This window comes from Melozone crissalis, unplaced genomic scaffold (genome assembly GCF_028551555.1).
Source record: "Melozone crissalis strain CALT ecotype California unplaced genomic scaffold, PUWL_Pcris_2 ptg000195l_1, whole genome shotgun sequence".
NCBI lineage: Eukaryota > Metazoa > Chordata > Aves > Passeriformes > Passerellidae > Melozone > Melozone crissalis.
In genome coordinates, this window is record NW_026535960.1 from 522,842 (window position 1) to 549,153 (window position 26,312).

The 26,312-nt window shown below is 70.7% G+C and overlaps 2 protein-coding genes across 2 annotated transcripts in view; one reads left to right on the top strand and one right to left on the bottom strand.

Moving 5' to 3' along the window:
* The window catches only part of PLEC (plectin), a 107,027-nt gene extending 83,901 nt beyond the window's left edge, over positions 1-23,126 (bottom strand). Inside the window, exons 1-2 of the mRNA XM_054293857.1 lie at positions 22,945-23,126; positions 19,674-19,851 (exon numbers count right to left, since the gene is read on the bottom strand). Of these exons, the coding sequence (XP_054149832.1) occupies positions 19,674-19,833 (160 nt within the window). The 5' untranslated portion in view covers positions 19,834-19,851; positions 22,945-23,126. The remainder of the gene's footprint in view (positions 1-19,673; positions 19,852-22,944) is intronic.
* LOC128949052 (collagen alpha-1(III) chain-like) lies at positions 21,820-26,169 on the top strand. The gene is made up of 5 exons (XM_054293858.1): positions 21,820-21,864; positions 21,946-22,596; positions 22,685-23,276; positions 24,104-24,392; positions 25,026-26,169. Exons 1-5 carry the CDS (start codon positions 21,820-21,822, stop codon positions 26,167-26,169), a joined length of 2,721 nt encoding a protein of 906 aa, XP_054149833.1.
* Positions 26,170-26,312: the final 143 nt, after the last annotated feature.

A 26,312-nucleotide genomic window follows, 5' to 3' on the forward strand; every position in this document is an offset into this window, starting at 1 on the left:
TTCCTCTGGCTGCCCTGGAGGAGTCGGGACCCTGACAAGGGGTTCAGAGACCTTCAGGGCAGCCAGGGGAATGTCCTGGGTTCCGACAGGATCGCTGCGGGGTGACGGGCGGAACGGCACCCCCAGAACCGGCACCATCAGCACCGGCGCCTCCAGAACCGGCACCCCCAGCATTGGCATCCCCATCACCGGCACCCCCAGAACCGGCACCTCGAGAACCGGCACCCCAGCACGGCACCCCCAGAACTGGCACTCCCAGCACCGACACCCCCAGGACCGGCACCTCCGGCACCAGCACCCCCCGGCTCCCGCAGGTACCGGCCGGGAGGACACGGCGGCGTCAGGGCGGGCGCTTTGAAGACCTGCCGGGGCGGCTCCTGGCACCGTCCCCGGCGGCTCCCGGGGCAGGCGGCGCCCGGCTCCCGGCCCTGGCAGCTCCCGGCTCCGGCGGCTCCCGGGCCAGCCGGGCCGGCCGGGCAGGAGCGCCCCAGTCTCGCCCGCGGGTGCCGACGCCACCGGGCCGGCCCGGCTCCCTCCCACGGCGTCTCCCACCCTCGGGGCTCTGGGGGAGCCCCCCGGGAGCCGCCGAGCCGCCCCCACCTCGACACCGAGCCGGGCACCCACACCAGGCACGGAACAGGCGCTGCCAACACCAGGGCTGTGCCAGCACCGTGGTGACACCAGGGTGACACCGCCACGCACCAGGCTGGGACAATGCGTCAGTGAAGCACCGGGCCTGGGGGAGACCTTGGGCCCCAGGCCAGGGAGTGCCAGGAGGTGCCAGGGTCTGAGGGTGTCAGCTGCGAGTGGGGATTGGCACCAGGGGGTGTCAGGGCCCAGGGGACAACACTGGTAGGGGGTCAGTGCCAGGGGGACCCCATGGTGACACGGCAGGGGGACCTGGGGGACCTGGCAAGGCAGGATGGGCACACGGGGCACTGAGGGCAGCAGCTCCCCAAGGTGTGGGAGCACAGCAGGGTGGGTGAGAACGGGGAGATGAGCTGGGACAGACACATGGCCTGCACACAGGGACACACAGACAGACAGACACACAGACACACGGCGTGGACACATGGACACACAGACACACAGCATGCACACGTGGACACACAGACACAAAGACACACAGACACACAGCGTGCACACAGGGACTTACACACGGACACAGACACATACACACGCTGTGCACACACAGACACACACCCAGACACACAGACACACAGCATGCACACAAGGACACACAGACACACGGTGTGCACACAGGGACACAGACACACGGCCTGCACACAGGGACACACAGACACAGGGTGTGCACACACAGACACACGGCCAGCACACCGGGACACATGGACACACAGACACACAGACATGCAGACACACGGCGTGCACACAAAGACACACAGACACACGGACACACAGACACACACCCAGACACACAGACACACAGCATGCACACAGGGACACACAGACACACGGTGTGCACATACAGACACACGGACACATGGACAAACACACTGACACATGGACACACAGACACACAGAGACACAGACACACAGACATATGCCACACACACACAGACACACAGACACACAGACACACGGACACATGGACACATGGCATGCACACACAGAGACACATACACACATACACATGGACACACACCAACAAACACACAGACATACAGACACACAGCCACACAGCCACACGGACACACAGACACACAGACACACACCGGCACACACACAGGGTGCGCACACACGTGTGCAGACACACACATACATGCAGGTGTGCAGGGACACACACACAGAGAATAAATAACATCTGTGTGCCACTGTGTGTAACACATTTGTACACACACATATCAGGACACCCGTGTGCACACAGACACACACACAGAATACACGGGTGGGCCACTGCGTGTGACACATTTGTACACACACACACACACACACACACACACACACACACACATATATCTGTGTGGAACTGCGTGTGACACATTTGTACACACACACACCAGGACACCTGTTCACACACACACACACACACACACGTGCACACTGAGACACACCTGCACCGGCCCGCACAGGTGTGCACATGCTCTCACACACATGTGCATGGGCACAGACATGCGTGTGCACACACACACAGACATGCACACGCAGACATGTGCACACAGACATGCACATACACAGCATGCACACATGCACAGAGACACACATAAACACACAGAGACACACATAAACACACAGAGGCACACACAAACACACAGAGACACATACAAACACACACAAAAACACGCACAAACACACATTTACACAATCACCCTTTCCTGGCAGAGCCCGCCCCAAACCCAGCGCAGCCCAGCCTGGCCTCAGGGCGGGGTCACAGAGGGGGCGTTGCTCCCGGGGGGGGGAGATCCGCGCTCACCCCGCCCTTCCCGATGTCCCCCCGCCCTCCCGCCGCTCCCGGGTCTCCCCCCCGTCCCGCCGCTCCCGCACCCCCGCCCCGGGACCCCCCCGCGCTCCTCTCCCGCCCCGGGACCCCCCCGCTCGCCGCCCCGCGCCCCCCGGCCCCGCTCCCCTCGGTCACCGGTGCAGCAGAGCCGGGCGCTCAGGTACCGCCGCCGCTCGGGCCCGGAGCCGCCGCTCAGCCAGTCCCCCCCGGGACCCGACATGGCTCCGCCGGACGGGACCCACCATCCAAAGACCGACCGACGGACGGACGGACCCACGGCCGGGACCGACCAGCGGCACCGGGCGGACGGGACGGGACGGGCGGGGGGGGGAAACGGGAGGGACCCGCCCCGCTCCGCCCCGCCCTCCCCTCAGCGGCCCCGGCTGCGCCACCGCCCGCGGCACCCGGGGAAACCGGAGGGATCCGGGGGAACACCCCGTCCCTGCAGCGCGGGGGAAGCTCCATCCCACCCCCGGGGCGAGGTCCGGACGGGACCTCCCCTCCCGCACTCGGGACCCCCGTGCCGGGACCCTGCACCCCACACACACACCCGGCACCCTGCACTCCCCTTCCCCCCGCACGGAGCCCCCAGGACCACCCGGTACCGGGGCCCCCCGACACCTCCAGCCCCGCGTCCCGGCCCCTCCACACACACAGAGCTCCGGGGTGGGGGCAGCCTGTGCCCCCTAGCACAAACCGCTGATTCCAGCACCCACTCCTCCCATTCCTGTCATTCCTCCCGTCTTCCTCTCCCCACGGGGGTCCCTGTGCCAAGGGCAGCCCTCAGCGCGTTTTCCGGGGGGGCTTTTCCCCACCTGCGCCCCCCAAGCTGCCGGGACCCCCTGTGCCCCCGCCCAGCGGTCGGACGAGCGCGGCAGCACCGCAGGGCCGGACCTGCTTGTGCTGGGAAGGGGTTTGCTGCGGGGACGGGGGTCCTTGGGGATGCCGCAGCATCCCGATGTCCCGCAACCCCCCGGCCCCCGCAGGTCACCTTCTGCAGGCCCGCAGCAGCAGCAGCAGCAGAGCGAGAAGCCCATGGCGCGGCCCGACCCGGCGCCCCCCGCCCCGCTCGGCGTCCGGCCGCGTCTGGTGGGAGCGCAGCGGAATCCGCGCCCGGAGCGCGGCCAGAGCGCGGCCGGTGACTCACACAGCCCACGGCCCCCGCCAGCCCGGCTCCTCCTGCTCCCGGGCAGCGCAGCCCAGCCCCGGCCGCTCTGCTGGGACCCCCCGGCCCCGCAGGGCTGTGGGCAGAGCGCAGCGGGCAGCTGGCACACAGCTGGAGGGGCTGCAACCACCAGGCATGGGCACAGGCATGGGCATAGGCATGGCATTGCATGGCATGGCATGGCACGGCACGGCATGGCACAGGACCCCCGGTCAGGGAGGCGCTGGAGTGGTTTGAGGTGGCTGCAGCCCGTGCCAGCCCCCTGGGCACTGAGGGGGCTGCAGGACCAAGGCACATCCCTGCTGTGGGGAGCACGGGGGTCTCAGGGGGTCTCAGGTGGCTTGAGGGGGGTCTAGCGTTAAACCCCAACATGGCACAAGCCAGGCAGGACGAACCAGGCCAGCAGCAAGGCCCGGCAGTGGGGGCTGGGCACGGCACGGCACGGCATGGCACGGTGCCGAGGCACGGCTCAGCCCCACGGCAGCGGCAGCGCCGCATCTGTGCTGCGGAGATAAGGAGCCGGGGGGGTGGCGGGGGGGCCGAACCGGGCCGATAGCAGCCTGCGAACGGGGAACGCCGCCTGGAACGGGACACGCGTCCCGCGGGATGCGCCCGCCACGCCCGCCACGCTCCCCGCACGCTGCCAGGGCCCCGCCACGCTTCCCACGGCTCCGGGACGCTTCCCACGGCTCCGGGACGCTTCCCACGGCGGCACCGCGCAGGACGTGGGACAGCGGCGGGAAGAGCTTCCCCATGGCCGCCAGAGGCAGCGCCGGGGGGCGGAGGCCGCGCCGGGGGGGCCGAGATGGGGATGCCGGTGGTTGCCAGCCACGGCCCCTCGAGGCCGGTGAGTCACCGCTGCGGCCAGAAGCAACATCCAGCAGCGCTCCCGGCCTGGCACAGCCAGAGCCGCCAGCGCGGTGGAAAAGCTGAGTGGAGCGGAAAGGGGGACACGGGGGGGGTTCCCAAACCTCTGGGGCCCCCACACGCCCGCTGCCGCCACGTCTCTGGCAGCCTTGGAAACCGGAGCGGAGCCAAACAAACAGCGGCATCCTGCTGCCAAAAGCAGCCGGCGCCGCCGCCAGGCTGCCGAGCTCTGCCTCGCCCGCCCGAGCTGCCTCAGCGCTCTGCCCTGCAGCGCTCTGCCTCGCAGCCCCGCGGGCATGGCCATGCGGACCCGGGCGGGAGTTCCGGCTGAGCTTTTCGGTTCCCCGAAAACACCTGCCTTGGCACTGTGCCAGGAGTGACACCGAGCGCAGCTGGTACAGCCCCTCGTGGGCACCGGGAAGCCCCTTTGCGGGCACCGGGTAGCCCCTTGTTGGTACCGGGCAGCCCCTTTTTGGGCACCGTGAAGCTCCCCTGCGGGCAGCCCTTTCGTGGGCAGCCGGGAGCCTCTTCATGGGCACCGGGAAGCCCCTTGTTGGTTCCGAGAAGTTCCTTTTTGGGCACCGGGCGGCCCCTTGTGGGCACCGGGAAATCCCTTGTTGGCACGGAGCAGCCCCTTCGTGGGCACCGAGAAACCCACCACGAAGACCGGGAAGCCCCTTGTTGGTACCGGGTAGCCCCCAGCGGGCACCGGGAACCCCACAGCGGGCACTGGGCAGCCCCTTCTGGGCACGGAGCAGCCCCTTCGTGGGCACCAAGAAACCCACCACGAACACCGGGCAGCCCCTTGTGGGCATCGGCACCCCTTTGTTGGCACCGGGCAGCCCTTTTTGGGCACCGAGAAACCCACCACGGACACCGGGAAGCCCCTATTTGGGCATCGGGCAGCCCCTTGTGGGCACCGGGCAGCGCCCCTTCTCCCCACGAGGGTTTCACGATCAGCGCTCTAAACTAAACCCCCTGCCCCAGCATGGCACTGCGGGGCGTGGGCACCATGGGGAGCACCAGGCACCACCGGAGGCACAGGGCACCACCGGGGGCACAGGGCACCTCCGGGGGTACAGAGCACCACCGGGAGCACCCCCTGAGCCCCGCGGGACGGCAGAGCTGCGCCCTCAGCACCGCCCAGCGCAGCCGATGCTGTCGGAGCCCCCCGGGACCTCGCCGCTCGCAGTGATGGGCCCCGGCAGGTGCGACCTTGGGGGTGTCCTTCGGGCTGGCGCCGCGCCAGGGACAGCGGCCCGGCCCCGGTGTCCCCCCCGGCGGGAGCTTCGGCCGCCCAAGGTGCCCTGCCCGCCTTATCTGGCACCGGCACCGGCACCGGCAGCGGCGGCCGCGGCTCGCACCGGCCGCGGGCTCGGCGCGTTCCCAGCGCGGCGGCCGCGGGAGCGGAGCCATCCCGGAGCGGCGGCGGCCGCGTGACGGTGCCCGGTGCCACACACAGACCGACGGAAGCCGCGGCCAACGCCCTGGAAAGTGCCAGGGAGGAGGGAGGGCCGGGGCCCCGGCAGAGCCCCGGCAGCTCGGGTGCAGGTGGCTGTGGGGGTGAGGGGGGGTCTCACAGGACCCCCAGACACCGGCCCTCTCTCGGACCCCTCTGTCACCGGATATCTGCCCCCAACAGCATTTGGCACCTCCGTGTCTCGGGATGGGGATGCTGCGAGAGGGTTTGGGCAGCCAGACCAGCGCCGGGAAGCTCCCACCACAAAAAGCGCCAGAGTGCACAGGGGTGGGCACGGGCCGTGGCACCGGGGGGAGCACACTCTGCCCGTGCTGAGTCATCCCTGGGTACCATCACCCCCCCGCCTGGGTACCACTCCCCCCGGGATGCTGCCCCACGGCAGGCGACGCCCCCCAGAGCCCAGGGCAGCGCGTCGCTCCCCTTGTCCCCCACCTCACCGTGGGTGCGAACCCCCCGGATCCCCGCAGGACCCCCCACCCACCCGGGACCCGGCGGGGTGCCGGTGTCGTGTGGCTCCCCCCGTGCTCGTGCCCGCGCCCGGGCCGGTGGGCGGGGCGAGGGGCCGAGCCGAGCGCGGCGCGGGGGGGCCGAGCGGGGCCCAACTCACCGGTGCCCCCCGGCTCGTCCCGCTGCCGCCGCCAGTACCAGACCAGGGCGAGGGATGCCGCGTGCCCCGCCGCCACCAGCGATGGGAACAGGGACCCGCTGTCCTCCATGAGGGGCACGGCGCGGCTCGGCACCGGCCGGGCTCGGCGGGTCAGGGACGAACCAGCGCCCGCCCCCACGGGGCAGCGCCCTCTCCGCCTTAACCCCTCCCGAACCGCGCCTGGAGACGCCTCCTGCCCGCCGCACCGGCAGGGCCCCCCCGTATCCCCCTCGTTCCGCGTCTTCGCCCCCCCCCGCGAAGTGTCCCCTTCTTCCCGGCTTTTTATATCCCGGGACAAGGCGCCCCGGCGGCGCCAGCCCCCTCCCGTTCCCGTCCTTTCCGCAGCCCCACCGGTCTCACCCACCCGGTACGACCTTCATGGGCAGGCAGGGTGCGGGCAGGTGCGGGCAGGGTGCGGACAGGTGCGGAGCGTGAGCGAGGGCGCAGCGCGGCTCCGCCGGTGGCGGCGGGGGCTGGGGGGGGGCGGGCAGGGCGCGGGTGTCGATATAAATAACCGGGGCCCGTCACCGAGCCCGAGTTAGAACATGACACGGGCGGGGGCGGGACGGGGCGACCGCGGCGGCGCCCCAGGACCCCCGGACCCCCCGGCAGCGGGGCGGGTGGGGACCGTCACCTCGGGGGTCGCTGTGGCATCAAGACTAAGAGCTCCGGTACGATCCCGCCGCTCCCCCGGGTAGGGGGGAAAATGGGGAATATGGGGGGTCCTGGGGCCCCTCCGCCCCGCGGGGACCCCGCAATCCCGGCCGCCGGCGCGACCCCGTCCCCGCAAGCCGGGACTCCAGGCCGGGTTTTCCGGCAGCGGCTCCTGGGGCGGAGGCAAAGCCCGGAGCCGGATCCGCTGGCACGGCGGGACTGGACGGGACGGGCGGGGCGCCGCGATCGCGTCCCACGCGAGGGTCGGGGGATACCGCAGCCCCCGAGCCCAGCGCGAGGTGCGACCCCGCCCCTGGGCAGAGCTCCGGGGAACCCCTCCCGTGCCCACGGGCCGTGGGTGCCGCCCGCGCAGGACCCGCGCCCACGGGGCAGCAGCGCCCGGGCCCGGCCCCCCCGCCGGCCGGTGACTCACGGCGCTGGCAGGGCCCGGGCTCGGCGCCTCCAGGCTGGAAACTTGGACCGGAGGCGGCTGCCCACGGCCACGGGCTGACTCACAGCCCGGGGGGATCGGGGGGGCCCCTCGCCGCCGCCTCGGAGCGACACCGCAGCTGCCCCGCCCGGGGGGGTGGGACGCCGGACGCCCCGCACCCCCGCCGGTCCAGCTGCCGCCGATCGTGTGTCGGGATCGCGTGTCGCCAAGGAGGCGGGGTTGGGGACCCCCCCCGGCAGTGGCAGCCCCCTCCCCAGCAGCACTGCCCGCCCCAGCTGCCGCCGTCTGTCCGACCCACCCCAGGCCCCGTGGGGACCTCGGGGAGCAAAATCCCCACGGAATGTCTCCCCCTCGCCATGGCCTCCCTGAAGCGCTGCTCCCCGCGGCACGGACATCCCACGGCACGGACCCCAACACCAGCACAGCCCCCCTCGGCACAGCGGCCTCCCCACCGTGGTGAAGCCCGGGAGGGCGGCAGCAATGCCACCCCTGCAGCACCCCGGGCGGCAGCAATGCCACCCCTGCAGCACTCCGGGTCCTGTCACCCCACCGGCCGCTGGGGACCCCGGGAAGCCACCTCACTGCACCCCAGCCCGCCGTGATCCCACAGCGACCACTCCTGCCCACAGCATCCCCGTGGGGTCAGGGGGGCACGGTGAGGAGCCCCCAGCGCCCTCCTCCCTCCCCAGACAGGGCAGGGGCCTGCAGATACCCCCCACCCCATCCTCGGCTCGGAACTGGGGGGGTTTAGGGGACCTTAAGGACTTGTCCTTGTCCCAAACCCCCCTGGCAGCAGCGGGGCTCGAGTGCCCCCCACCCACGAGCGCATCCCGGGGCTCTGATTGGTACCTGCGGCCGGGCCGGGCTGGGGGGGCGGCTGGCACAGCCCCTGCCCCGCGGTGACGGCGGCGGCTTCCACGTGCCCCTGGGCCTCGTCCTTCCTGCGGTAGAGGCGGTCACCGGCGGCGGGACGCGCCCGGGGGGTGCCAGCGCCGGCCGGGGCAGCGGCGCGCCGGGGCTCGGGCCGGGGCGCGGCGGGGCGCGGAACGCGCTGCAGCGAGCGCGGCACCACGTCCGGCGGCAGCCGCAGGTACTGGCGCAGGTGGGCGACCCCGGCGTCCGTCAGGTACCAGTAGAGGTGTCGCCAGGCCGCCGTCTGTCGCACGAGGCCGCGGGAGCGCAGCGAGGCCATGGCGCGCCGCACCTCCACGTTGGCCACGCCGGGCAGCTGCGGGTGGGTGCGCCGGGGGCAGCCGTCCCGCTCCCCGACCAGGACACCCTCGCGAAACAGCAGCTCCAGGATGGAGCGGAGCCGCTCCAGCGGCATCAGCATCCCCGCCACCATGGCCGGGCAGCGCGGCGCGGGGCACGGCCCGCAGGGCTCGGTCACGGCTCAGCACCGCTCCGTATGGCACGGCCCAGGCTGCCCCAGGCACAGCCCGGTACGGCCCGGCACAGCCCAGTACGGCCCGGCACGGCCCAGCTCACTACGGTCCGGTACGGCCCAGCACGGTCCCACACGGCTCAGGTGCTCCAGCCCAGCCCGGCGCGGTCCGGTTCGGCCCGGTACGGCCCGGCACAGCCCAGCGCGGTCCGGTACAGCCCCGTATGGCCCGGCACGTCCCGGCGCGATCCGACACGGAGCGGCGCTGGCTGCCGGCACGGCGGGAGCGGCTGCGGCTCCACCCCCGGCCGGGGGGGTCGGGGGGGCCCCAGGCCCAGCCCTGACTCACCAGCGGCCCCTCCCCGGCCCCGGCTCCCGCCCGGGGGGGGCACGGCCGGAGCCGCCTCCCCCTTTCCCCCCCCCGCCCCGACCCACCGGGCCGGTTCCTGCGTGGGAACCCCCGCGAGTCCCGCCCCGCCCCCGCCCCGGGACCGGCTCCGGGGAGTGCCCGGGGGGACCCTGAACCGGAGGGATGTCCCTGAGCCGGGAGGGGGACACAGAGCTGCGGGGGTCTCACCGAGCTGCGGGGAGGGGGTCTCTGAGCTTGGGAGGGGCTCCCTGAGCCGGGGAAGGGACCCTGAGCCTGGACTCGGAGAGGACCGTGAGCCCGGGGTCCCTGAGAGGGGGGAGGCTCCGGGCCGGGCACGGCCCCTCCCGGCTCGCCGAGCATCCCGGGCTGCGGGCAGAGCCACGGGCTGCGGGCAGAGCCGCGGGCTGCAGGGGGACGAGCAGGTGCACGGGCACGGGTGGGGTGCGGGCAGGGGTGCGGGCACGGGCAGGGCTCTGCAGCCACATCCTGCCACGTCAATATTTGCTCTGCTCCTGCTCCTGCCCCTGTTTGTCCCGGCGTCCCCAGGGGGACCCCCCGGCGGTGGCACAGCCCCAGCAGTGGCACAGCCCCGGCGGTGGCACAGCTGCGCCGCGCCACGCCCTCCGGCTGGCAGGTGGGGACGAACGAGAGGCAGCTGCCACTCCCCCGAGCCCCCCGGCACCGAGCGCCGCCCGACAACCCGCACCGGCACGGCGGGGACACAGCACGGCCCCCGGCACGGCAGCGGGACCCCCAGCATGGCCCCCGGCACGGCAGCGGGACCCCCAGCGCCGCCGTGGGGGTGGGAGGGCACAGGCGACCCCTCCTCTCCGGGTTCTGTGTGAGGGGGTGTGCGGTGGCACCCCCATCGCAGAGCAGGAGGAACTGGGGTGCCAAGCTGTCCCCCACGCCGGGAGGTCCCAGGCTCACAGACCCCAAAAGGGGAGGAACCCCCCAAGGGATCCCTCAGCACCCCTGGACAGGCACAGTGAGGTTGGGGCACAGGGATGATGCTGCGAGGCTGCAGCAGGAGCCCCCGGCAGCCTCGGGGGGATGGAGGGACACCCCCATGGCACCCCTGTCCCTGCCGATGGGATTCACTGGGATTTACTGGGATTCACTGGTGGGGAGCAGCGACCCAGGCATGGGGGGCTGCTGCCTGCGGGGTGCCCGCCCCAGAGCTGCCCCGGGGATCCCAAACCCGCTGGGCTGATGAGCACTCACTGGCATCTCCAGGGGCCCCACCAGGACTTGCACAACTTCCCCATCGCCGAGGGCAGAGCCGGGTGGTGGAGTCGGGCATTGCGAGAGCCCCCATCACCGGGGCCCCAGCACAGCTGGTGCAGCGGCACTGGGAGCACTGGGAGCACTGGGGTGCCCAGAGCCCCTCAAAGGGAACCCCTTGGGAGAGCATCAGTGGGCTGTCTGAGCCCCACAGCACCCCAGAATCCCAGCGGGGTGGGAGACATGGCAGGAGCGAGGGGGGCAGCGGCTGGGGATGGAGGGAGGGGGAATAATGGGGGGCAGGGATGGGGATAAAGGGGGGCAGAGATGAGAAATGACGGGGGGCAGCAATGGGGGAGTGGTCGTGCCTGCAATGGAGGAAGCACTGGGGGCATCTCTAGGGAAGTGATGGGGGATAGGGATGGGGATAAAGGGGGCAGAGATGAGAAATTACGGAAAGCAGCAATGAAGAGTGATGGTGCCTGCGATGGAGGGCATCTCTAGGGAAGTGACAGGGGCAGGGATGGGAGTAAAAGGGGGCAGAGATGGGGATAAAGAGGGGCAGAGATGAGAAATTACGGGGGGCAGCAATGGGGGAGTGGTGGTGCCTGTGATGGAGGAAGCACTGGGGGCATCTCTAGGGAAGTGATGGAGACAGGGATAGGTATAAAGGGGGGCAGAGAGGAGAAATGGGGAGCAGCAATGAGGAGTGATGGTGCCTGCGATGGAGGGCATCTCTAGGGAAGTGACGGGGGGCAAGGATGGGGATAAAGGGGGGCAGAGACGAGAAATGGGGAGCAGAAATGGGGGAGTGCTGGGGGCAGGAATGGGGATAAAGGGGGCAAAGATGAGAAATTACGGGGAGCAGCAATGAGGAGCGATGGTGCCTGCAATGGAAGGCATCTCTAGGGAAGTGATGGGAGCAGGGGTGGGGATAAAGGGGGGCAGAGGTGAGAAATGGGGAGCAGAAATGGGGGAGTAGTGGGGGCAGGGATGGGGATAAAGGGGGGCAGAGATGAGAAATGGAGAGCAGCAATGGGGGAGTGATGGTGTCTGCGATGAAGGAAGCACTGGGTGCATCTCTAGGGAAGTGATGGGAGCAGGGGTGGGGGGGATAAGGGGGGGCAGAGATGAGAAATTACGGGGAGCAGCAATGGGAGAGTGGTGATGCCTGTGATGGAGGAAGCACTGGGGGCATCTCTAGGGAAGTGACAGGGGACAAGGATGGGGATGAGGGGGCAGAGATGAGAAATTACAGGGGGCAGCAATGGGGGAGTGGTGGTGCCTGCGATGGAGGGCATCTTAGGGGAGTGATGGGGGCAGGGATGGGGATAAAGGGGGCAGAGATGAGAAATTACGGGGAGCAGCAATGGAGGAGTGCTGGCACCTGAGATGCAGGAAGCACTGGGGGCATCTCTAGGGAAGTGATGGAGACAGGGATGGGGATGAGGGGGCAGAGATGAGAAATGGGGAGCAGCAATGGGGGAGTGCTGGCACCTGCGATGCAGGAAGCACTGGGGGCATCTCTAGGGAAGGGACGGGGACAGCAGGAGCGTGTCCCCCCCCAGGCGCGGCCCCGCACCCCCGGCCCGCAGCGGGGTCACGGCCGCGCCGGCGGCTCCCTGCCTGCCTCCCTCCGGGAAGTGCCGCGTCAGCGCCCGCCGCCCGCCGTGATCCAACGCGATGTGACAGCGGGGCCGCCGCCAGCGTCCCGCCGCTGTCCCCGCGCCGGGCAGGGCGCGCCAAACCCCGCACCCACCGGGAGGAGCCGTCCCGCATCGGCCCCGCAGCTGCGCTCGCCGCCTCGCAGCTCGGGGTCAGCACGGGGGGCTGGGGCACCCCACAGTCCCGCTCCTGTGCGCCCCATGCGCTCCTCACCCCTACCCCATGGAAGGCTCGGGCAGTTCCCCAAATGTGGGGCGGGCAGCGCTTGCGGCAGCGGCTTCTGGCCACGGGCCCGGCGCTGCCGTCCCGGTGCCGGTGCCAGCGGCGGTGCCGGTGCCAGTGCCGGGGTCTGGCGGGGCCGCCGGGCTCCCCGTGCCCAGCGGAACAAAGCCGCGGCTGTTTGCGGAGGGCAGGGCGGCCAGCGGCCGGCTCATAATGAGGCCGGTGCCGGCGGGGGTCCCGGCGCCAGCGGGGATCCCTGGGACGCTTCCCACCGTAAATCAGCCTGGCCGCAGCCCGGGCTCTGCCGGAGGGGACACGACCCGGGATCCCTTCTCTGGGGCCTGCGGCATCGCCACAGCGGCTGAGCGCCCTGAGCCCGCCGGGGTCCATCCCGAACCTTGCCGGGATCGTCCCCACCCGCCCGAGGTCCATCCCAACCCCACCCACCCGGGATCGATCACGACCCCCGCCGGCGTCCGACCTTCCCCGACTTCACCCTGAGGCTGCCGGGCTCCATGGCGACTTTCCCGGCCTCCATCCCATCTCTGGCCGGGTCCATGCCCACCCTGGCCGGGCTCCGTTCGATGCCTGGCTGCGGTGGCTCCGTGCCCGCTGCTGCGGTGCCACAGGCCCGGTGGCCGCAGCAGCCCCGTGACCGGCACCCGCCGGTGCCCGTTACTCACGGCCCAGCGCTCCGGCTCTGCAGTAACTCGGTAACTCGGCCAGGGCTCCGGCGGCACCGAGCAACTCCGAGCGGTGCCGGCGATGCCGGGGCGTCCCCGCCGACCCCCGCCCTCCTGCCCGCGCTGCGCCATTGGCACAGGAGGGATGCGGAGCTCCCCGGGACGCGGCCCCCACCCCCGCGGGACGCGGAGCCCTCCCCGGGACGCGGAATCGCCGCCGGTGCCCGCGAGCGCGGCCCGGGAGCGCTCCCGGTGCCCCCTTTGCCGGTACCTTTGAGGGAGGCGATCTCGTGGTGGATGCCCCGCGCCCCCTCCATGGCCGCCCGCACTCCCGCACGCTGCCGGCCGGTCCCGCAGCCTCGGGGCGGGTCCGTCCCGCCCCCCCGGCCGCGGCCCCGCCCCGCCCCGCCCCGCCGCCGCAGCCCCCCGCCCCTGCGGCACCGACACCGCCCCCCCTCCGGCGGATGGGACCGGCCCCGCAGCCCCCCGGGCGCGGCGCGGCACGGCACGGTACGGCACGGTACGGCACGGCACGGCACGGCACGGAGTCCCGGCAGCGCGGCCCCCCCGGCACGGCACGGCAGAGACCCCCCAGTCAATAACAGCACAGACCACCCCCAGCACAGACCCCTGACCCCCCCCCCTCAGCACAGTAGAGATCCCCCTCTCATCAGCACAGCCCCCCCAGCACAGCCCCCTGACCCCCAAAAGCACGGCACAGACCCCCCCCCCAGCGCAGCACAGACCCCTCCCCACCAGTGTGCTCCGACCTCCCAGACCCCCCCAGCACAAACCCCCCTCCACACCAGTGTGTTCCCACCTCCCAGACCCCCCTATTCCAGCCCAGACCCCCTCCCACCCAGCACACACACAGTGCCCCCCATGGCCAGCCTCTCCCCCATTCCAGTGCAGCCCCCCCAGTTCCCCCCCCAGTGGGGCCATCCCCGAGGTGTGGGGGGGTCTCAGTCCAGCCCAACCAGCAGTGCTGGGTGGGGGTCTGTCCCTGAGGGGGCAGGGGACCTCCCCATCTGGCACTGGCACCACCGTCCAGGGCCAGCCAGGCCTCGGCCTCAGCTCTGCATGGCCACACCAGCCCCAAAGCCAGCCAGGAATGGCCACTGCACTGGGGACACCAGCCAGCCCTGGGGACACCAAGAATTGTGTCATGGCCACCACATTGCGGTCACCAGCCAGCCCTGGGGACACCAAGGACTGTGGTATGGCCACCACACTGTGGCCACCAGCCAGCCCTGGGGACATCAAAAGGGGCTGTGGCACTGGCACCACATTGTGACCACCAGCCAGGCCTGGGGACACCAAGGACTGCGGCATGGCCACCGTGCTGTCACCACTGGCCAACCCTGGGAACATGGGGAGGGACTCAGCACAGCCCCTCCACCACAGCCACGGGCCAAGCCCTGAGCCCCAGGGACACCAGGAGGGACCCAGCACAGCCCCTGGTCACCACAGCACAGCCACCCCCGAGCCCTGGGGACACTGAGCAGGACCCTGACACTGCCACCACACCCCGACCACTGCAGCCACCACCCAGTCTCTGAGGAGAGACTGCGGAACAGCCATCACACTGTGGTCACCAGCCAGCCCTGGGGACACCAAGGATTGTGGCATGGGCACCACACCGTGGCCACCAGCCAGCCCTGGGGACACCTGGAGGGGCTGTGGCATGGCCACCACACTGTAGCCATTACACTGAGGACAGTGGCAAGCATCCAAGCCCCAGGGACATCAGGAGGGACACCAGGAGGGACACCAGCCAGCCCCCAAGCCCCAGGGACACCAGGAAGGACTGTGGCATGGTCACCATAGTGCAGCCACTGGGCCACTGTCCACCCCCAGGGACACTGGGAAGGACTGTGGCCACTGTGACCCCCAGCCATCTCCAGGGACACTGGGAAGGACTGTGGCACAGCCACTGCATTGTGGCATGGCCCCTGTGACCCCCAGCCATCTCAGGGACCGTGGCAGGACCCTGGCACAGTCCCCACCCCAAACCCTGGTGAAGGGCCGGGGTGTCCCAGGGCCCAGCTGTCCCTCACAGGTGACAGAGCATGAACACCGTGCCAGGCCTGGTGACAATGTGACAACGTGACAATGTGACAATGACACTGGTGATGATGGCAGTGGAGACAGTGTCCTCCAGCCTGGCTTCGGCGCCCACCAGGCCCTGTGCCACATTAATGGCTCCAACAAAGGGGCACGAGGTGCTTTGCACCCATTTCACTTTGGGATCCCAGCACCCTCGGTGTCCCCAGCCCCACACCAGGGCCCCCACCAGCCCCACGCCAGGGCCACCACAGCTCCTCCAGCCCTGCCCCACGCGTGGCAGAGTCCCTGGCAGCGCGGCTGTTGGGTCCCCTGGGCTCTGGGCCTCAGGGATGGCACGTGCCAGCCGCTGGCAGGGATCAGCAGCCCCGATGGGCTCCGTGCCCACCCCGCTGTGTCACTGCCGCTGTGTCACCCTGCCCGGCTGTGCTGGCTCAGCCCTGACATCACCAGCCCTGCAGACAAACTGCCCTCGGGCCACTGAGCCACCGGGCATCCACAGCCAGCCCTGGCCAGGGCAACAGACCTGCCAGCACCTGGCAAGGGGGCACAGGGACCCCCAATCTAGGTGCCCTGCTGGTTCCTAGTGAGGTGGCACTGTGTAGTGACACCAAACCTCTGTGCAGGGACACCAAACCCTCTGGCACTCTCTGAGGAGTGACATCGAGCACAGTCTGTGTCCAACAGCACCAAACCCTGGCACCAAGCAACGTGGGGTCACACGGTGACACCAAACCCTCTGCCACTCTCTGAGGAGTGACTGCATGGTGACACCAAGCCCAGTCCGTGTCCAAAAGCCCAGCACCAAGCAAGGTGGGGTCACACAGTGACGCCAAACCTGCCAGCAGCTGGCAAGGTGGGACAGGGACCCCCAATCTAGGTGCCCTGCTGGCACCAAGCAAGGTGGGGTCACACAGTGACACCAAACCTACCAGCAGCTGGCAAGGTGGGACAGGGACCCCCAATCTCGGTCCCCTGCTGGCACCCAGTGAGGTGGGACTGTGCAGTGACACCAAACCCTCTGGCACTCTCTGAGGAGTGACTGCATGGGGACACCGAGCCCAGTTTGTGTCCAACAGCACCAAACCCCAGCACCAAGCAAGGTGGGGTCAGACAGTGACACCAAACCCACCAGCACCTGGCAAGGGGGCACAGGGACCCCCAATCTAGGTGCCCTGCTGGTTCCTAGTGAGGTGGCACTGTGTAGTGACACCAAACCATCTGTGTGGTGACGCCAAACCCTCTGGCACTCTCTGAGGAGTGACACCGAGCACAGCTCGTGTCCAACAGCACCAAACCCTGGCACCAAGCAAGGTGGGGTCACACAGTGACACCAAACGCACCAGCACCTGGCAAGGTGAGGTGACACAGTGACAGCAAACACCTGGCCCAGGACCTACAGCACTGAACCTGCCAGCACCCAGTGAGGTGGCACAGGACGGTGACAATGAACACCTGCCAGCACCTGGAGAGGTGGCACAGCACAGCGACAATGAACACCTGCCAGCACCTGGAGAGATGGGACAGCACAGTGACAATGAACACCTGCCAGCACCTGGAGAGGTGGCACAGCACGGTGACAATGAACACCTGCCAGCACCTGGAGAGATGGGACAGCACAGCGACAATGAACACCTGCCAGCACCTGGAGAGATGGGACAGCACAGTGACAATGAACACCTGCCAGCACCTGGAGAGGTGGCACAGCACGGTGACAATGAACACCTGCCAGCACCTGGAGAGATGGGACAGCACAGTGACAATGAACACCTGCCAGCACCTGGAGAGGTGGCACATCACGGTGACAGTGAACACCTGCCAGCACCTGGCACTATGGGACAGCACGGTGACAGTGAACACCTGCCCAGGGAGGTGGGACTGCATGGTGACAGTAAACCCCTGCCAGCAGCTGCCAGACCCTGTGCCACCCCTGCCGGTGGCACCCGGGCCGTGCTGAGATCTGCCAGGCTCAGACGCGCCGAGCCGCTCCTAACAGCACCAAGTGCCCCAGGGTCCCTCAGCCGGGGGACACGGGACAGTGCCACAGCTGTTGGTGACACAGGCAGGGACTGCAGGCCGTTCCCAGCACCCCAACATCGCGGTGCCCCTCTGGGGGAGCAGCCAGACTCCCCGACGGCCGGGACCCCGCAGCGGGGACAGCTGGGACCCCCGGCTCGGCCCGGGGGGGCTCCCCCCGCACGCAGCACCGCTCCCATGTAAGGGCATGGCCGCGGCCGCTGCCGCCCCACGCCGCGACACCGGGGCGCCCTCGGCCACCGCCAGGCACCGGGGGCACGGCCGGGGCCGGAGCCACCTCACGGCGCGGGGCTCGCACCCCGAGATGCCACCGATGCCACCGATGCCACCGATGCCACCGATGCCACCGATGTCACCGATGCCACCAGAGCCACCACTGATCACCGGCGCTCCACCGCACCCCGACCACCCTGAGTGCCCCCTCCGCGCCCCCCCAGCCCCCCGGCAGCCCCTCTGTCCCCAGGACACTCGGAGGGACACCCCCGCCCCACCACGCCGCCCCCGACCCCTCCGGTCGCTCCGGGGGTCGCGGGCAGAGCCCCCCCAGCCCCCCGAGCCCCCCCAGCCCCCCGAGGGCAGTGACCGGGGGGGTCCCCGCGGGGTCGGCGCTGCCGGGCCGTGTCCCCCAGCTCCCCCGGGCCGGCCCCCCCGGCCGTGCCGGGGCTGGCGGTGCCCGCCGTGCCCAATTATGGGAATGAGCGGCCGCGCTGCCCCGGGCCCCCCCCCCGCGGCCGGCGCCCCACGGCGCCCCCCGGCCGGCCCGACTGGGGCGGGGGTCCCGTACCCTTGTAGCGCTCCCGCACGTCCTCGTAGGCCTGGATGAAGTCCTGCTCCTCGGGCTCGGGAGGGGGCCCGGCGGCGGCCATGGCGGCGGGGGGCGGATTTGGGGGGGCGAGGGCGGGGTCCGGGGCCGGGGTCTGGAGGGCCCGGGGTGTCCGGCGTGTCCGGCGGCTCGGCGGCCCCGCACCCCGCGGCTGGGCAGGGGCACGGGACAGGGGACGGGACTGGGGACGGGACTGGGGACGGGGCGTGCCCCCGCCCAGCCCTTTAAAGGAACCGCCGGACACCGCCCCGCAGCGCGGAAACGGCGCCCACGTACACGGCACCGACCCACGGGCACGGCACCGACCCACGGACACGGCACCGTGGGGCACGGCACCCCACGGGCCAGGGCACCCCACGGGGCACGGGGCAAGGAAAGTCCCCCAAGCGCCCCAAAAGGGTCACTCGGTGCTGGGGATGTGGCACTGCCCGAACCCCGATAGTGCTGACCCCGTCCGTGGGGCATCCACGGGTGCCCAGAGGAGCGCGAGGGGTGGGTGATAAGGGACAGGGGTGGCAGGTGATAAGGGACAGGGGACAGTGTGGGGCTGGGGTCGCAGGTGTTAGGGAACAGTGTGGGTCTGGGATCACAGGTGGTGAAGGATGGGCTGGGGGTACCCGGTGCACCCCACAGCCAGCTCAGGGACCCCCTCGATTCGCACCCCGACCTCCCTCCCCTCGCTCGTGGGGCAGACCCGGCGCCCCCTCCCCTGGTGAATGCTCAGCCCCTCTCAGAGACCCCCGCGTCCCCTCCGGCTGGGGACAGGGACATCACAGCCCCCGGATTTTTAAAAACCGAGGGATTTTCAAAGCTCCGTGCCCAGTGCCACCTGAGGGGCACGGCCCCACCGCGACCCCCAACACCCCCCCCCTCGGAGCTCAATCCCGGCCGTGGGCGAGCTGAGGGGCGGGGGGGAGAGACACACCGGCCCCATGGGACGGGGCATCGTCATCCCTAAAAATAGACATTAATGCCCCGAAACTCGAGCGGGGACAGCGCGGGGGGGTGAGGGGGGGCGGGGAGGGAGGGAGGCGGGGAAGGACAGGGAGGTGGAACGGAAATAGCCGGGGGGGAGGGCTCTGTGCCGCGGCGGGGGCTGAGCGATCTATGGGGGGGAAACGCTGAGCATTTTATGGGGATGCGCTGGCAGCTGTACGGGGACGGCTCGGCACAGCACAGCACGGCACAGCTCGGCACGGCATCCCCCATCGCGGCTTCACTGCCCCGACCTCAGCACAGCTCCCAGCGCTGTGTCCCCCCTCCATGTCCCGGCCCCCGTGGGACCCCCACGGCATCGCTCCACGGGCCTCCAGACACCGCCGACCCCTCCATCCCCCCGAGCACCGGGTCACGTACCAGAGCCCCGGACACGTCCCGACCCCCACCACCCCACAGAGGCTCATTCCAAGCCCCCCCGACACGGCCCGACCCCCTGGACACGCCCCGGCCCCCCGGACGCGCTCCCGCCCCCGGGCCGTACCTGCGATGCGGATGACGGCTCTCTCGGCGGGGTCCAGCACCGTCCCGTTGCCCGCGGCCGCCTTGGCGCGCTGGGAGCGCTGGTGCTTGCCCAGGTTCCAGGGCAGCGTGTCCCCGGCGCCAGGCGAGCCGCTGCTGCCGCTCGAGCTCTCCTCCGCCATCGCCGCCGACCCCGGCTCCTGCGACAGAGGGACGGCGTCAGGGACCCCCGGTACCGGGACCACGGCGTTCGTACGCTACGGACCCCCGGCACCGGGCACCCAGGCACCGAGACCACCGCATTCGTATGCTAGGGACCCCCGGCACCGGGCACCAGGGAACCCTGGTAGCGGGACCCCCGCCTTCGAACGCTAGGGAGCCCCGGTACCGGGACGGCCACCTTCGTATGCTGGGGACCCCCAGCACTGGGCACCAGGGACCCCTGGCATCGCCCCTGCCCTCTCGCTTCAGGGACCCCCAGTACCGGAACCACCGCCTTCAAACCCTAGGGACCGCCGGCACCATCACCTTCTTACGCTAGGGACCCCCGGTACCAGGGCACCAGGGACCTCTGGCACTGTCATATCTTCCCCTCTCGCTCCAGGGACCCCCGGTACCGGGGCACCAGGGACCCCGGGCATTGCCACTTCCTTACTTCTTGCTTCAGGGACCCCCGGGCACCGGGCACCAGGGACCCCTGGCATCGCCACCGCTCCCCTCTCCCCTCCGGGATCCCTCGGCACCGGGCACCAGGGACCCCCGGCATCGCCACCGCTCCCCTCTCCCTTCAGGGACCCCTGCTACCAGAGCACCAGAGACCTCCGGCACAGCCACCTCTTTCCCTCTCGCTTCAGGGACCCCCGGCGTCACCACTACCCCCCCTTCTCCCTTCAGGGACCCCCGGTACCGGGCACCAGGGACGCTCGGAACCTCCACCTCCTTCTTCTCCTTTCAGGGACCCCCGGGCACCGGGCACCAGGGGCCCCCACACAGCCACTGCCCTCCCTCGCTTCAGGGACCCCCGGTACCAGAGGACCAGAGACCCCCGGTACCGCCACTGCTCCCCTCTCGTTTCAGGGACCCTCGGCACCAGAGCACCAGGGATCCCTGGCATCGCCACCACTCCCCTCTCCTTTCAGGGACCCCCGGTACCTGACACCAGAGACCCCCGACATCACCACTGCCCTCTCTCTTGCTGCAGGGAGCCCCAGCACCGGGCACCGGGGACCCCCGGCATCGCTACCGCTCCCCCTCTGGCTTCGGGGACCTCCGGTACCGGGCACCAGAGACCCCTGGCACCACCACCGCCCCCCCCCTCGCTCCAGGGACTCCCGGTACCGGGGCATCAGAGACCCCCGGCACCGCCACCTCCTTCCTTCTCGCTTCAGGGACCCCCGACGCTGGGCACCAGAGACCCCCAGCACAACCGCTGCCCCTCCTCTCCCTTCAGGGTCCCTCGGTACCGGGCACCAGAGACCCCCGGCATTGCCACCTCCTTCCTTCTCGCTTTAGGGACCCCTGGCACCGGGTCACCGGAGACCCCTGGCATCGCTACCGCCCCCTCTCTGGCTTCAGACACCCCCAGTACCAGAGCACCAGAGACCCCCGGCATTGCCACCTCCTTCTCTCTCGCTTCAGGGACCCCCGGTACCGCCGACCCCGGCTCCTGCGGCAGAGAGGCGGTGCTAGGGACACCGGGACCGCAGCACCGGCGGCTCCCGGTGCAGCGCCCGGCGGAATCACTGGAACGCCTCGGGACAGCCCCGGGAAAGCGGGGTCCGTGCCGAGCCGGGCCGTGCGCGGCGCTGTCGCTAGGGACACGGTCCCCACGGGGCCACCGCGGCGAAGGGATGGCCAGGGAGTGGCGGCAATGGCTGGTCCGGCACCGGGAACTCGCCCGCGGTGCCGCCGCAGCCGGGGCGCACACGGGTGGAGCAGCCGGACCGAAAGCGTGGCAGACGAGACCGCACCGGTGCACCGGGCCAGGCCGGCTCCGTGTCTCGCAGCGGCTGCGGGGTTCGGCCGGGGCTCGGCCGCGGTTCGGGCGGCCCGCGGGGTCGGTGCCGGCTGCAGCCCCTCGGTGCTGGGAGCGCTCCCAGGAGAGCGGACGGAGGCTGCCGGCAGCGATGACTCCGTGATGCCGGCACCTCCGTGATCCTGCCCCCTCCATGCCGGCACCTCCGCCATCCCGCCTCCATCATCCCGGCACCTCCGTGATCCCGCCCCCGCCATCCCGGCACCTCCGCCATCCCGCTGCCTCCGCTACGCCGGCATCTCCGTGATCCTGCCCCCAGCATCCCGACACCTCCGCGATCCCGGCGCCTCCGCCATCCCACCGCAGCCCCGGCGCCACCGCAGCCCCGGCACCGGCTCGGGCTCGTTCCCCGGGGAGCCGGCAGCACCGGGCGTTTGCCGCGGCCCAGGCGCCATTTGCAGAAGCTCCGAACCCCGGAAAGTCACCGGGCCCGGCACCACCGGGCCCAGCACCGGGACCCACCGACATCACCGACACCACAGCGCTCGGCCCTCCCGGCGCCCTGGGACCCCGGAGTGACCGACATCACCGGCGCCCCCAGACCCACGGCATCCCTAGCACCGCCAGACCCAGGGCATCACCAGCACCCCCAGACCCTCGGCATCAGCGGCACCCTCAGACCCACGGACATCATCGGCACCCCCAGACCCTCGGCATCACCGGCACCCCCAGACCCACGGGCATCAGCGGCACCCCCAGACCCACGGGCATCACCGGCGCCCCCAGACCCATCGGGCATCACCGGCACCCCCAGACTCACGGGCATCACCGGCACCCCCAGACCCACGGGCATCACCGGCACCCCAGACTCACCGGCATCACCGGCACCCCCAGACCCACGGGCATCACCGGGACCCCCGGCAGTGGGGTGGGCGTGGGGAAGAGCTGGGGGGCGGGCGTAGGGGGCAAAGTGAGGGGGAGCAGGCGGGGGCGGGCGTGGGGCACAGCGCGGTGCCAAGCCTGAGTCAGCGGCTCCATCGCCCACGTCCCCCGAGCAGCCCCTCCGCCCCAGGCCTGGCGCCGCCTCCCCGCACCGCAGGGGGATCGCAGGGACCCCCGCGCCCCCAGACTCGGGTCTGAGCACCCAAACACCCCTCGAGCCCCCAGCACAGCCCTCCCGCACCACCCTCCACGCCGCAGCCCCCCCTCCGCGCCCAGCCCTGCGGCAGCCCCGCAGCATCCTCCAATCCCCCTCACCCCCGCCGCTCCCGACCCCACGGGGGAGTGGGCGAGAGGGGTCCCACGCGCGGGGACTCACCGAGCGCCACGATCTCCGCCAAGACGCGCCGGGGGGGCATGACCGGGGGGGAGAACGGCGCCGGCACCGGGAGGGCTCCGGAGGGGATGCGGCACCGGCGGGGAGCACCGGCACCGGTAGCGCGGGGGCTCCGGGGGAAAATGACCCCGGGGGCTCCGCCCGCACCGGCACCGGCTCCGGCTCTGGCTCTGGCTTCGCGGCAGGGGCGGGGCGGGGGGCGGGCAGCGGGGGGCGCCTTATGGCAGCGCCCCACCCTCCACAGCCGCGCACCCCGCGGGGGAGGCACCCCCGGCACCCGGCGCGGGAAGGATTAACGCCGACCAGCGCTCCCAGTACAGCCAGAATGGGGGGCCAATGCCGACCAGCGCTCCTAGTACAGCCAGAACCAGGGGACAGCACCGGCCAGTGCTCCCAGTACAGCCAGAACCAGGGGGCAACTCTCACCAGTGCTCCCAGTACAGCCAGAACCAGGGGGTAACCCTGACCAGTGCCCCCAGTACAGCCAGAACCAGGGGCCAACCCTGACCAGTGCTGCCAGTACAGCCAGAATCAGGGGGTAACCCTGACCAGTGCCCCCAGTACAGCCAGAACCAGGGGGTAACCCTGACCAGTGCTCCCAGTACAGCCAGAATCAGGGGCTAACCCCGACCAGTGCTCCCAGTACAGCCAGAATGGGGGGCCAACTCCGGCCAGTGCTCCCAGTACAGCCAGCACGGCACGGGTTAACTGTGACCAGCGCACCCAGTTTCATCAGCACGGCACGGGTTAACTGTGACCAGCGCACCCAGTACAGCGGCCAGCACGGCACGGGTTGACTGTGACCAGCGCACCCAGTTTCATCAGCACGGCACGGGTTAACTGTGACCAGCGCACCCAGTACACTCCGTACGGAGCAGGTTAACCCTCCCCTGCACACCCAATCCGCAGAGGATTAACTCTCCCCAGTACATCCAGTATGGAGAGGGTTAACCCTGACCAGCGCTCCCAGTACACCGGGCAGGCAGGGGTTAACTGACCAGTACACCCAGTCCGGAGAGGGTGGCTGTGACCAACACACCAACCGCGGAGAGGGTTAACCCTCCCCGCTGCAACCAGTGTGGAGAGGGCGAACCCCGCCCAGCGCTCCCGGCGGAGCCGGTCCCGCCCCGCGCTCCCGCAGGGAAGTCCCGCAGCCGCTCGGCACCGCCCGCCCCGCTGGGCGCTCAATTGTGGGCCCAGAACCGGCCCAGCTCCTGCCCAGCACCGGCCCAGAACCGGCCCAGCACCGGCCCAGAACCGGCCCAGCACCGGCCCAGCACCGGCTCAGCACCGGCCCAGCACCGGCTCAACACCGGCCCAGCACCGGCCCAGCACTGGCACAACGCGGCCGCATCCCCGGCACAGCGCTGGCCCATCAGCGGCACGTCTGACGGCGGCCGGCTGCCGCATTCAGAGCCCAGGGGAGCGCGGTGCCGGAGGGCAGAGACGGGAGCCTTGGCACGGCCCTGGCACGGTTCTGGCACGGCCCTGGCACGGTGCTCACACCCTGCCGGCCAGCAGCCTCTCTTCTGGCCGGAGAACAGAGCACGGCTCCAGCCTCCAGCGCTGCAGCAGGATGGCTGGGGAGGCTGAGGAGCCGCGGATCCTCTGTGGGGAGATGGGATTAGGGACGGGGATCAGCGCTGGGAACCGGGGCTGGGAACCGGTGCCTTGATCCAGAGCTGGTGCTGGGAGCCAGAGCTGTTGCCAGGTCCCGGAGCTGGTGCCGAGAGCTGGAGCTGGAACCAGGAACAGGAGCTGGTACCAGAAAAAGGCGCTGGAAGCAGAAAAAGGAGCTGGAACCAGGGGCTGGAGCTGGAACCAGGAGCAGGAGCTGGAACCAGAGCTGGTGCCAGGAACCGGAGCCGGTACCGGGAAAGGGAGCTGGAGCGGAGAGCAGGCGTGTGTGCAGCCCCCCAGTGCGTGAGCACACCTGGGTGTGGTGGACACGGGTGGACACGGGTGTGTCCAGCCCCGGCGGCTGCAGTCACGCCCTGGTTCAAGCACCGCAGTGTGCACAGAGAACACACCTGTGCACAAACACACACACACATATGCACTAGGGGGGCCTCGGGGGCTACAGAGAGCCCCGGAGCCCCCTGCCACATCCAGCTGCTGGCGTGGCACAGCCCCCCGACCCCCAGCCTCATCGGGGCCATCGCGTGCCGAACTGACCCCGACAACCCCAGCACCACCGCACCCACCCCGCGGGGTCAGAGACCCCCCAGCACCCCGGAGCGGGGAGGCGTGAGGACCCCCGGGATCCGACACCGGGGCAGCGCCGAGGTCGGGATCCTGTCCCGGTCCCTCTGTCCCCTCCGTGGTACCTGCCGTGAGGGGGACAAGGCTCAGACCCCCGCCCGCTCCCGCTGCGGCCGTACCGGGGCTGCCGCTCGCTCCGTCCGTCCGGATCCGGTGCTGGCGCAGCCGCTCCTTCCGCGGTCATGTGCCGGTGCCGGCACGGGCGCAGGGAGCGAATCCCCCGGCCAGAGCCGGACAAAGGGCCTTTTTCAGCCGCGCTGGGCCCCGCGGGCCCCTCGGCGTCAGGGGACAAAGGTCCGGCACGCTTGGCACCGGCAGCGCCGGGCACTCCCCGCCCGGGGCACCCGCGGGGCGCGGGGCACCGGACTCTGCAGAGGGGGTGGGCGTGCGGCCAGGACCCCTCTCGCACCCCCGACCCTCCGGGCTCTCACCTCCACCCGCCGGCGCTCCGCGGGGAGCGGGGCTGGCGCCACGTGCGTGGGGCTGGCACGGCTGGCACGGTGCCCGCCGGGATCCCAGCGCTGGCACACGTCAGCGGGGCTGGCACACGCCGGCGCGGTGCCACCGCACCCTGCCCGGGAGCTGCCCGTGCCCGCGAGGCCGGGGCCGCTGGTGCCACCCTTGTGCCCACTTCCTTGTGCCGCTGGTGTCACCCTTGTGCCCACCCCGTGTGGGGTCCCCAAAGGGGCGCGGGGGTCACCGAGACCCCCAGCCCTGCCCTTACGCACCCGGGGCATCTCAGCGGGCAACAGGGCACACTGCGCACCCCGCCTCACCCTGCTGCTGTCTGCTGGAGGGTCTCACCCGGTGGGCAGCAGTGCTGGCAGCACTGCCCACGGCGGGGGCTCTGCCCACATCCACAGGGTGGGCACCGGGGTCCCCCCAGCACAGCTTGGGGTGCAGGGGGACAGAGGAACAGGCAGGGAGCAGGGAGAGAGCGGGTGAGGAGCAGGATGGATGCAGGTAGGGTGCAGGGAGGAAGCAGGTGGGGAGCAGGGAGGAAACAGGGAGCACGATGCAGGTAGAGAGGAGGTAAGAAAGGTGGGGAGCAGGTAGGGAGGGGGCAGGGTGCAGGTGGGAAGCAGGAA

What these genes read in the sequence shown, in the direction of transcription:
- LOC128949052 (XM_054293858.1), top strand. Translation starts at nt 21,820, where the DNA reads ATGCCGGCACCTCCGCCATCCCGCCTCCATCATCCCGGCACCTCC. An exon ending in AACGCCGACCAGCGCTCCCA is followed by an intron (nt 23,277 to 24,103) that starts GTACAGCCAGAA and finishes GCGCTCCCGCAG; the next exon opens with GGAAGTCCCGCAGCCGCTCG. An exon ending in TCAGAGCCCAGGGGAGCGCG is followed by an intron (nt 24,393 to 25,025) that starts GTGCCGGAGGGC and finishes CATATGCACTAG; the next exon opens with GGGGGCCTCGGGGGCTACAG.